At 46.6% G+C, this 12564-nt stretch overlaps 1 protein-coding gene across 1 annotated transcript in view; it reads right to left on the minus strand.

Annotated features, from left to right (window-relative positions):
* Positions 1–12564, minus strand: part of LOC139047029 (calcitonin gene-related peptide type 1 receptor-like) — a 203874-nt gene that overhangs the window by 999 nt on the left and 190311 nt on the right. The window contains exon 2 of the mRNA XM_070520975.1: positions 6493–6732. Within this exon, the coding sequence (XP_070377076.1) occupies positions 6493–6732 (240 nt within the window). The remainder of the gene's footprint in view (positions 1–6492; positions 6733–12564) is intronic.

Consider the following 12564-nt stretch of genomic DNA (forward strand, 5'->3'; position numbering starts at 1 on the left):
AATACAATGGGCACCTGATAGGTTATTAGAACAAGTGCGTAGAAGAATAGCTCAAGGTCGACGCGGTACAAATAACTGAAAATTTTGAAGGAAATGACGCAATAACAAGAAGTTCCCGCCTCAGTTCGGCCGTGCATCTTACGTTCGCATTGGCGTTCGCCAACCGGGCTGGCAGACTATAGTGTTCCCATTTCAACGTCAGGTAGCAAGACAGATGGGGTTACACTCGATAGAGGAAGTCGACAGAATTTTATTGAATACATGAATGACCCTCAACGACAAGGACTGATATACTGGTACTTGATAAACGCAATGAGTGTTCTGGGTGCGTTATTGAGATAAAGTCAAGCATGGGCTTCAAGTTAAGATTCATCTCTGAGTGCCGGGGTTATTCTCTGAAGTCTTTGAGCAGTCTTGAAAACCGCGATAGCTCCTCATCTTATATGACGTGTGCACACTGATTATGCATGATTTGACCGAACACAAAGAAAAATAGTTATTTCTGATTCCACGTCTTTTCGCCTTTAGTCCACGGCTATTGGTCAAACGTTTTCGTGCTGCACCCACTTCACCTGCCTGTCACGCGACATCACAAAACCGTGAGAACTCACCGCGCCAAAGTGACGTGTACGCGTTAAAGGTGCACTAATATGCCGCACAAAACTTAATCTTCTTCTGAATAGCCGCTGGCTGCCCGTTGCGAAAGGAGTTAAACATGGCTGCAGCCGATCACTCAGGCACCGGACATCGCACCCACCGGAGAGCATGGGTCTATTTGCGTATGATAAAGCTTTCTGCGTGGCCGTGTAACGTTTTCGAGTACTTTCGGTACGTTTACAACCTCGTTCTGCCAACTCTTCTTTGCTTAGGGTCCGTTTTAGCGTCATTCTTAACCTTCCGTTGCACGCCGCCGCGATTTTCGACCAGTCAGCGCAAGCTAAGTAAGGGGAAAGCGGGCCAATCGCAGACGCCGGTTATCTCTTCATACGGTTATCGATTTTCAGTGCACTGGCTCGGCCTCATCGAAACCCTCCCCACTTGATCGTGCTCCTCGCTCCTTGTCAGCCAATTATATAAGACAAGCCACTCAGTTTAGGCAATGTTATTCGCTTTTCAAGCAAACAAAATTGGCCTCCTATGAACGAGGAGAGCGTTTCATTGGTCTATTCGGACAACCCTGCGGGTCATCGCTCGATGCTTGCGTCGGCAGTTACGCAAATTTGACGTCAGGAAGTTGTAATAAAAACATATTGGAATAGTTTTACGTTATAGGCCTCCAAGTTCCTTTTAGAACTGGAAAATGAGGTTAAACTTGTTCTTTGGAATTTTGCTGAATTTGTAATCTTACGATCTGAAGGTTCAAGGAAAATGTCAGCTGCCATTATCCATAGTATTGCATATATATCAGTAAATAAAGAGCCATCTGCGCCCTGCGATTAAATTCACAGTTTATTCCTGCTCTGCACAGGCACTAGACAGACGTGAAATGTTTCGGTAGATGCGTTAGGCCATGGTAAACTTACATTATATAGCATCCCAAAACGCGTACGTTACTTTAGGTTCACTTGAGAGTTTTAGCGGCAATTTTAGCGACTTTGCAGCAGGATTTAGAGGAAATTTAGCGTCATCTCGGACTCATTTCGTCGACGCGCTCGAAAAAAAAAAATGTGTCAGCACTGGCTGAGCGTATGCTCGTTTTTAATAGCAAACACGTTTACGAGTGCTGTGTTGTAGAAACAGGGCAGGTACGACTAAGTGCCGTATAAGTGCACGTGTTATTAAAAAGGTGTATCCTCGTGACGTTCCCAAGTGGAAGTTGTGGAAGTTCAGCCGATCCTTTTGAATATAAAAATTTTGTAAATGCTGCTTATTGAGTTACGTCGGTCCACTGCCGCGTAATTTGACATATGGCCGAAGGAAAAACGTCCAGAATTTCTGGATATTGTCGCACTACCATTGCTTTCCCATTACAACCTCCTCTAAAAGAGCGAGAAGGCGCGACACGTGGTGTCCAGTTCACTTGGGTCCAACGTGCACGACACAATTTCTCAAAAACAGTGAGCGATATCGCGCTGTCTAAGTGCCTCGCAAAATTTGCATCGTCATTTATTCCAATAACCCTTCTTATTTTGTACAAAAACATGTCATCTTCCGCCTCGAAAAAGGACTCTCGAGTCTAGGTCATCAGGAGAGAAAGAAGACGCGAGTTGAACTGCTAGGCCTAAGTTCTAGCAGTTCTCGCTTCGGGCTGTGTGGAAAAATATCAACAAAAGCAAAGCTACTTCAGCCACCTTCGCGTCTAAGCTGCCAAGGTTTTAGAAGCGCGCGCTGTTCCCTCGTCCATTAGGAGCGTGTCGGCGCCATTAGCCATTCATCCGCATTTTGCTCTCGCAGTCGACACTATTTGCACGTCCTCTTCCGTCGCGCTCGTTTCGGGACTCGTTTCGAGCTCCCGTTCAATGAGCGCCGTCGACCGTCTGGACGGGAAGTGTTTTGGGTTTTTGTCTTCCGACTTGCGCCGTCTGCTCATTTGCGATCTTTGCGCGACAGGCGAAGCGGCCGAGCTGGATCGTCACGTCCGCCGAACCCACGATAGACGTGTCTCCGTCCGAAGAACACGTATGTAGTTATCCGAGACCGTGTGCAGCGCAATTAATTCCGCACGAGGGGATGACAGGCGACGGCGTAAGAACGTGAACTGCTCCCGCCGGGCCAACCGCTCATTAACGGGCAACGCGAAGCGACCCGGACGGGGGGCTGCCTTGGAGTGAGAAGAAAGGACAACGGCGAGGAAATTGAGAGAAGACCGTGTTTAATCGAATGCCAGAAGGCAATTTGACTCGCTCCCTAATGAAGCGCCTTTTAGTTCACACCTAAGTCTCGTAAGAGAAGGCGGGGACTAGAGCACTCTCGCTAATTAATAAGGGGCTTGCTGCGACCTAGTTGGTCAATGAATAGTTATCGCAATGTTTCACTTGCACCGAGTGCAATCAAGACAAAAGAACGAGTGTATCGCAAAAAAAAACAGGTATAAGAAGGATCTGGTTGGTAATTCTTAATGAAAACGATCGCAGCACGGAAGCGCACAATGGACGAGTAACAGGGACGACAGGCACAAGCGCTGACATTAAACTGAAGGTTTAGGTTCAGTTTCGCAGATACGTATAAGCAAATTCGGAAACACGTGGCACGTGGCATGGGTATATGTGCCTGGGAAAATGAAAATGAAACACACGTTCAGTTGAAAGTCAGTTATCGCGTACGTCTGCCCCACTAATTGTTCTTTCGTCTGTTTCTGCGCTGTACAGGTAGTCGCTTTGACTACGCGTCGACAAAAAAAAAGCATGTGCTTTGTCTCAGTGTTGCTAGTTCTCCGCATTATGTCAGGCTTCGTACATTCAGAGAGAGAAAGAGAGAGTTGCAAGCCATGCGGTGAGTTTTGGCGGTTTGGACAACAACGGGTGAATCATCGCATATATAGTCTCAGTCCCCGCATAGTTGCTTTCCATAACTCTGTCACCCACGCTCCTTAAGTGACGGCTAGGGGAATATAAAGATGTGATATAGGGGAATGGGAAATCGGGCGCAGTTCTTGAGAGTGTCAGAAACTTCAACCGCGCATTTCATTCATGTCTTCTGATACCCACTTAGAGGGATACAGAAAACTTTAGTTTTCTAAACGACGGTCTCCAGCTCGGCGATGTGACGCGCTGGTAAAATATCTGCGCATGAAAACCTATGGCGTGCGCTTTCGACCGTGCTGGCATAATAAAACTCAAACAAAAAATTCAGTGGAACGCGTGAGTCTTGATTGTTCCGCGAACGCTTCTTGCAGCCTCTGACAGCTGGCTAGCGATTATAGTTAGAGCAGATGGCGTAACTGTCTAACCAGGCGAACGAATTACGTTAACTTTAAAGCAGCGCCGACGCAACAATTCATCGCTTTTCAGCTGTCATCTTTTTTTTCCTGCAGCAATGTTGAAGGACGTTTGTTCCACCGGGAGAAGTCGCGCATCCACCGAAAAGATGAAAACAGACGGAGACGCGCACACACCTCCTCTCCTCCACTAGTGTCTGCAGCTTAAGGACTCGTTCACACCTGCGACTTGAGGAGGTCGCGCGATCACTTGCGGCTGGCCCCCCAAAAAGCGACTGAAGGCGACCGATGCTCATGCCGGCAAGTGCGACCGGCCAGTCGCCATCTGCTCACAGTCACATCGCCATGTAAGCTAACTATCAGCGTATTCAGACGTTCTGTTCCTGCGCATCAGAATTCAGAATGGTTCAGCAGTTTTGCGACTGCGGTCAGGTGACTGAAAAATCGAGCAGCTAGAGACTGGCCGAAAATGGTCGCCTTTCGAGAAACATCGACCATTTGCGGCAATTTGCGACCAACTTCGTCGCGCGACCGCTGTCCGTCGCCGGTGCGAACGAGCCTTAAATGCCACTGCGGTGCGACAAATGTTAGACTACGGCTAAGTAGTTTTTATACATAACGCGCTCTTGCCCATTTCAAGAGAAGGAGCAAAGCTTTTCTTGATCGAGAGTTCTCGCAGAACGAGGCTCACTGTTGGCTCCGCCCACATTTCACGCGCCCGGGCGCTGCAGAAGAACTTCTATAAGAACTTCGAATTTCGAATTTCGAAGAACTTCGAATTTTCTATAAGCGCGTCTGCCAGAGACGCGAGCGACGCGCCTGGTCAGTTCGGCTGCGGAGCGAGAGAGGAATCAAGTCGACACGCTTTCACGCTCCGCTAAATCGACTCGGTAGGGAAGTATGCATCTTACCACACAGCACGGAATCAGACGAAGGACGCAAATGAGGGACGTCTGCAAGCGCTGTCTCTCGTGTAGACAAGCACTGTATATATGCGCTGCATGTAGCGCAACTAGCCCGGTGCTTCTCTGCAGCGGAGGCTAGGGATCCTTCTTAACATGCACGCTCAAGCGTTGTTAAAACAAGCCATAGGTGTGCGTACGAAGGTGGCATGTCTTTGGTTGACCTCCCTGCCTTTTCGGCTTCACTCCTCTCTCTCTCTCTCTCTCTCTCTCTCTGTGCCTAGAGAGGGCAGCGTACTACGTTCCGCTGGCGTATGAAAGCTGTGCGCATGCCCAATAGCGCTCGTAATTTGCGATTGTACGTGGGCAGATTGTTATGATACCCGTCAGGACGAGTGGAGCTGACCGTAAGCGCTCAGCCAAAACTTTCCGCTCGCTGTGTCTTTGAGGCTTTCTTTCAATGATACAGAGGATGCTCAGACGGTCCGTGTGCAGTTGCGCTGAATTGAGACGCATACGCCAATTTATATTGCAATGCGAATAGCATTCTCAGGACACTTCACGCCATATTCTGGTATTTATGCACGTGCCGGTGTCTAACCGCTTTCCTTTCACGTCAACGCAGGTCACTGCGTGCACTATTTACAACTATTTTAGCACGAGTGCACCTGAGACGGAAAGTTGTAATAGCTACACGCCTGCATGGTGCATACTTGTTAAAATTAATCCGGAGTCTCCCACTACGGCGTGCCTCGTAATGAGATTGCGGTTCTGGCTTGTAAAGCCCCAGCATTTTATTGATTTTAATTCACTGCGTACAGGTAAGGGCACGTTTTGTGTTGAGAGCCAACTTGTGAACGGAAGTGTTACAGTAAATGTCGCTCATTTTCCCCCCGTGACCCTAAGGGATAGAGAAGCTATCCATACAAAATAGCCATGCAACATAACCATGTGCATATTCATGCCATCCTTGCTAAAAAGTAAACGGAGTGCTAGCTCAACATCTCTTGTTTAGAAACCGAAGAACCACCACGCGCGCTCTGCACAATTTACCGAGCAAACTTCACAAACGACTGAAGATCCATATTTTACATTCCACAAATGTTGTGAGGCTATCTTTTATGGGTATACTTCTGACTTAATTCCCTGGCTCAGACTATCTTTGTTTCTTTGTGAGCGCTCTGTATATTCAACGCGACGACCAAATACTTTTAGTCTCCTGACTCATGTTTAGAATTGTTTAAAATTTATTTACAAGGCTAATATTCCTTTCTGTACATTTTCTTTTTTATTAAATGTAAAATATGGAAAGCTAGGTCACAAGTAGGGCAGACTATTCCGAAATCATCGGCAGGAAAAACAAAAAGAAGACAGAAAGGTAATGCAAATACCACAATTTTTCGAAGTCATTAAAATAATGGCAAAGCTTTAGCGCAGTAAGTGAATGAGTCCCAGATTAAAAAAAACGTGATGAGGTTACAAGACAACACAAGCATGACAAGATCATGTAAACACAGAGAAAATTAAAGATGCACATTAACAGCTGTTTTCAAAACATTGTCAATTCACTGTCTGCGCGAGAAATCGCGTAGTGCCTTCAGTGCACCAGCACTTCGCACAGAGAGAAGGCGGCTATCCAGAGATTTAGGACGACTGCGAAATATCTCTCGCTGCTTGTCATGTGCATCGTTTCCACTGGACACGGACCCTTACCCTTGGCGAGCGAAGCGTCCGACTCTGCCAGCGAAATGTCCAGCGAGGCGATGATGTGCGCGCAGGGCTTGCGCAGTGCCCTCCCTGCTTCAGTCGGCGGCCAGCAGGTGAAGGAGTCCCACGCCGACGGGCAACCTTGGCCGTACGCCACCTGGGGCTCGTGGAGAGACAGCTGCTGACTCTGCTGTTCGGGGCCGGCTGTGTGACGCGCCGAGAGTGATTCCGCTCCCGAGGATATTCCTGCGCAGAGAATAAATTAAAAAAATTACCGACGATTACGTTACTTCCTAATGCGAAATTTGAGCGCAGCAAATAAGCTGTTTCACCTTTTCGATAGATTGAGGCAAAGAAATCGAGCAACACATGTATGCGCTATCACAGAATTTTTTTTTTATTTTTCACACGTATTCCTTTAACAAAGACTCCACTAACAGTTCTTGACAGTCATGAAGGAAGCTTTGTGGTCGGAGAAATAGACTGATATATGTTCGACTTGGTACACCAATGCTTGATTCTCAAAGACGAGATCTATACAAGTGCCTCGCGAGGTTGTCACAGCCGTGGGACGCGTTACGAGCGAGAGGAACGGGATGTTCTCCCGCATAAGTGTTAGGAAATTGCTGTTTGTCTTTATGTCAACATTAAAGTCCCCCACTACTAACATCGGTGTGGATCGATGGACGGTTAATGCGAGTTGCAGGAAGTGCACGACGTCTTTCGTGAGTGCGGTAGCGGACTCACGAAAGCGGTATCAGTCGGTCGCTGCTAGCGCTGGGGGGATGAAAGGGGGGCGGAGCTGGTTACGAGGCCGACGACAACGCCGACGACGACGCGAAACCCAGGAACGGACGCCAAAGAGCCATTTGTGTAGCCAGCCCTCCTCCACAGTCTCTCCTCCTCCCTTCCATCATCCTCCCTCGCCCGGAGAGCCGACAGCGCGCATGCGCGGCGGCGGAGCAGATTCGTCGGCGAGCTGGTTAGGAGGCCGACGACGACGCGAAACCCAGGAACGGACGCCAAAGAGCCATTTGTGTAGCCAGCCCTCCTCCACAGTCTCTCCTCCTCCCTTCCATCATCCTCCCTCGCCCGGAGAGCCGACAGCGCGCATGCGCGGCGGCGGAGCAGCAGATTCGTCGGCGAGCTGGTTACGAGGCCGACGACAACGACGACGACAACGCCGACGACGACGACGACGCGAAACCCAGGAACGGACGCCAAAGAGCTGCGCTCTAAAATTGAAGTTATATATGAAAAATGCAAACAGAACCCACCTTTTGGGGAGTGTTTATCGTCGTTAATGGGATTAGGATTCAAGTGATAGGACACATCTATCTATCTATCTATCTATCTATCTATCTATCTATCTATCTATCTATCTATCTATCTATCTATCTATCTATCTATCTATCTATCTATCTATCTATCTATCTATCTATCTATCTATCTATCTATCTATCTATCTATCTATCTATCTATCTATCTATCTATCTATCTATCTATCTATCTATCTATCTATCTATCTATCTATCTATCTATCTATCTATCTATCTATCTATCTATCTATCCATCATCTATCTATCTATCTATCTATCTATCTATCTATCTATCTATCTATCTATCTATCTATCTATCTATCTATCTATCTATCTATCTATCTATCTATCTATCTATCTATCTATCTATCTATCTATCTATCTATCTATCTATCTATTCTGTTCTGTTCTGTTCTGTTCTGTTCTGTTCTGCGTATATCTGTCTGACAATTTTCCCACCAACTTAGGTTACTGGGGAGGCAGTCCACAATTTATTGGCCTGCGCATCGGGCTCTTGTACTGAAGGAACCGTGTTTGCAGCCAATCGTCGGACCCAGCTTGGGTCACTAGGTATGTGGCGCTAGACAAGTGCCTCTTTTCATAAAACTATTTGATGTCAACGTCGGAGCATCGGTTACGTGCCACCTGGTCTGTTCCACTCTTCAATGACACTATTTAGCCAAAAAGTGGGTGTCTGGATACGCGCCGCTAGGTATGTCTCGCTCTTTGATGAACTTATTTGATGCTAACTTGAGTAACTAGGTATGTGCCATTGAGTACGTGCCTCTATTCAGTGGCAAAAAAAGATCCTTTAAAATTTCTCATATGCTTCGCGGAATCAAACTTGCCCCACGTATGAACTTCGCGGCGGCGCCGGCAGATGGCGCGGCGTGTGCACTGGGAAGTGCAAGAGGGGACGCCGGCTGCGTACACATTTCCGCGTTGGCAATATGGTGCGTCGATACGTTGGTTCAATGCTATTGGCGTCAGTTCCACATTCATCATGAGATGGGCTGTGCCGGAATCTTTAGCTTGTCGGAGCCAAGCTAAGAGCAAGATCACGCCCAAGGACGGGTAAAAATTATCTAGGAAAATTGTAGGCCGATTCCAGATATAGCGCAGCTCGAAAAGCGGACGGAGGTAGGGGTGACAAAGCGGGGATTTAATGCGAATTAAGGAGTCCCGCAGCGGCAGGTGATGCACCTGAGTGGAGACGTAAGCTTGAATATCAATATGACATCGTTATCATGCTGTTGCCGTCATTCTGTCATCGTTATTTCATTGCCTTATGTCATTGTGGTCACTCTTTCTTTGTCATGTCATTGTCTTGTTTTCTGCCGTTTTTACTCTGTGCTGTCACTGCGTTGGTCATATCGTCGTCGCCAGGCCGTATCCAAGCTGTCCTTGCTGTTTTATCGTCGCCGTTGCATAGTCTACATCGCGCCGTCGTCGTCCACCGTCGTCTTGATTTCACCTTCGTCATTGTTTTGTCTTCATGACAACGTCGACGCGTCGCGGCCGTGGTACAGTCTTCGTCAAGTCGTTGACTTCATTGCGTTGTCGTCATTCCATTGTTCTCATTTTGCCATCAACGACCCGTCGGCATCGCTCCAACATTGGCATCACGTTGTCGTCACGACGCCGTAGTCAGACCATCGCCGCCTATCCTTCGTCGTCATTCTAAGGTCGTCGTGTAGTCGCCGTGACGTCATCTCGTTATATCATCGTCGCCACTTTTTACAAATGCTATTTTTGGCGTCGTTTACACCTTACATAAATGCTTCGTGTGACATGTTGAATTATCGAGGATAATGTGCCTTATTTTTTTTCTAACATCCTTCTTTCTATTAGCAAGACTGTGGACGAGTGAAAAGGCTAAAAACATTTCACAAAGCGCGAAGTGGGGCAAACAGGCTAATAATGCTAATCACGTTAAAAAACGAGGTAAATTTGCGCTGTTAGTTCTACTCAGCATTTCGGTACAAGCAGGACAAATACTCTAGGGAAGATGAAGGTTTCTAGGGATCGAGAGTGGCCGAACAGGGGACGATGTTGCTGAAGCCAACGTTTCGATAAAACGATTTGTCTTCGTCAGAATAGCAACGGCTTTCTTTGACAGCTTTTCTTCTGCGCTACTCCCTCTGCGCCACTGGTTGCGAGTTAGCCAGCGGTACCAAAAAATAAAATAAACTGTAGACATTGATGTTCGGATGTACTAAACGCCTTACACGCACAACGTGACTTCGTTTCACGTCTGTGTGCTGGTTCCCGCTAAACACAACACGTCCACTTTGCTGAAAACACTTGCACGTTTCAAGGGCTGTTCAACATAACGTGTTCTTAAGCTTTGGTTAAAAAGAAAGAAACAAAGTTTTCCTTTCTCGCAACTGTTGTAGCCCCTAAATAAATTGCGCACGTGCTTCGAGATGGCGATGAAATTCTTGCTACAAAATATGCAATGAATGAATGTACGATAACATGAAATTTATTTAGATTTTTTTTATATTAGGACTCACCAGAAAAATGCGCAAAGCATCACTTTACCGTCTTGGCTTTCCGTCAGTGCAGTTTAAAGCACCCCTGAACGAAATTATGGTTTTGTGACACACATATCGGATAAATTAGTGATTTATTTTAACGGGCATATGCGGATCACTAAAGCAGAAACTTGGGCTCGCTGGTGCCACATTTGAAGAAAGAAGAATAGAGGGCGCTCGAAAGGGGGTCGGAGGCAAAGATGAAACCACAGCGCAGCCATCAACTCTGAGAAAGAGAGATAAAAGCAAAGGAAGGAGAGGGAGGTTCTCAGGTCAGTGCAGCGTTATTTCGTTCTATTGCGGAGATGCGCAGAAAGGTAGCTGAACGGGGTCCATTCACCGAGGCCGGTTTCTTGGGTTTCGGCGCTGACGCGCGGATCTCTTATCGCTGCCAACACGTCTTTCCTGTCCAGCGATGTTCTTTGCAGCCTGCGAGAATTTCCGAGGTCCGAGTCCTTTCATACTGAGGAGGTCTCTGGTTCTCGGCGTCCTGATTCAAAAGCTTACTCCCACACCCACCTTAGTCCACTGTTTTCCTTCCTCGGTCGTCGACGGTCATAGCATGCGCCGGATGTATAAGCGATATACCAGCGGAGCATCGAGGTAAGACGATACCTGACAGTGACGAAGACGCAGAACCATACAGTGCATGCAACGTCGGGTTGATGTGTGACACTTGTGCCGTAAGCCTTTTCACAGATTGCAAGGCAGGCGTTCCGCCGACACGTGAAAGGCGCACTTGGTGATACTCGCTGTCCGAAACTTGATATAGCGTATCAGAACTCCTCCGTTAGGGTAGTTAGGGTCGTAGCCGTATTAGGTAACGATTAAGTCCCTTTTACTTTTTCATTCTGATGTTTCGACATTGGTTCAGACGAAAAAGCAACGACGTCACTGCCGCAATGCGCCATCGGAAGTTGATACGAAAATAACGGTAAGTAAAACAGAGTGTTACGAAATACGGACAGCAGTACAGCGCCCAGCTCTCATTACGTGTGTATTCCAAGTTCAGCTTTTCAAGTCCTTGTATTTTTTCTTCCTTTCTTCCACCGTTCTCTCTCTCTCTCTCTCTCTCGCCCACGACATTTGAATTCCTCATCTTCTCTCTTGTGCAGAGTAGCGCATAGACATAACACACTAACACAATGTGCAAACATGTGTTATTCATGAGATAGCTTTTTCTGTCTCTCTCTCAACGTCATGGTCATCTCGTGGATATTATAATTGGTATATTGTGCATATTACTCAGTACGACAGGAATGGAGACGTTACTCAGCCTCTGCGTTTATTCCATCCTCTTTTTCCTCCCTCTTCGGCGGCTTAAGCACGCGCCTTCTAATGGCGCTGCGGTAGGCACCGACGCCTTATATAACAATAATGGTAAATGGAAAACATACGACGCCAGACAAGAAATTAAGTTATATGAATACTGTTGTTGCAGCATCTCTTCATGAATAAAGTTATGACATTACACCTTTCTCTTTCTCATGTGCCACATCTAAAGCAGACATGTATGAAGTATGGCACGTGACTTCACCAGCGCTTAGGGAACAGCACATCTGTATAACATAGTTAGTCTAAGAAATAAATGTATATTTCCCTCCTTCAGATTTGTTATTAATAAACTATGAGAATCAAACATCACACACCATTACGCGAACGGTAAACATAACATTACACATCATTCCGAAGTCAAAACATATTTCTTACAAAAAGAGTAATAAAAAAAAGAAAAAAGAAAGAAAAAATAAATAAAACGTACTGCAAAGTGATAACCAGAACATTGTGTTCAAAAGAGGGCCTGCGTACACGGATGCTGTGCTGTCACCTTCTAAACATTTCTTGATTATTGTCAATTTGCATGCAAGACAATATTTAATAGTAACGTAGTAACTGCCTCACGTTTATATTGAAGGGCGTTTTCCATTCACTGACGTTTCAAAAGAGGCGACTACTTTCTAAAATAAGCTCTGCTGTGTCAGTTCGCGCTACTTTTGTATCAGGTTAAATTCAATCTGATGTTTAAGCTAATCCACCGTGACCATAATGCAGAAAACGTAGACAGGGACACTACCACTCGTCGCGTCAGCTAGCTGCCATGTTTAGCCCAAGCCACATAATTCTTTAAACTGACATTTGGGGTATACGATCAACTGTTAGGCTAAGATGTGGCTACCAGGAACATACTGTTTGCCTACATGATTGCGGCTCTTTGGGAAAGG

The sequence above is a fragment of the Dermacentor albipictus genome, chromosome 6 (genome assembly GCF_038994185.2).
Source record: "Dermacentor albipictus isolate Rhodes 1998 colony chromosome 6, USDA_Dalb.pri_finalv2, whole genome shotgun sequence".
In the NCBI taxonomy this organism is placed as follows: domain Eukaryota; kingdom Metazoa; phylum Arthropoda; class Arachnida; order Ixodida; family Ixodidae; genus Dermacentor; species Dermacentor albipictus.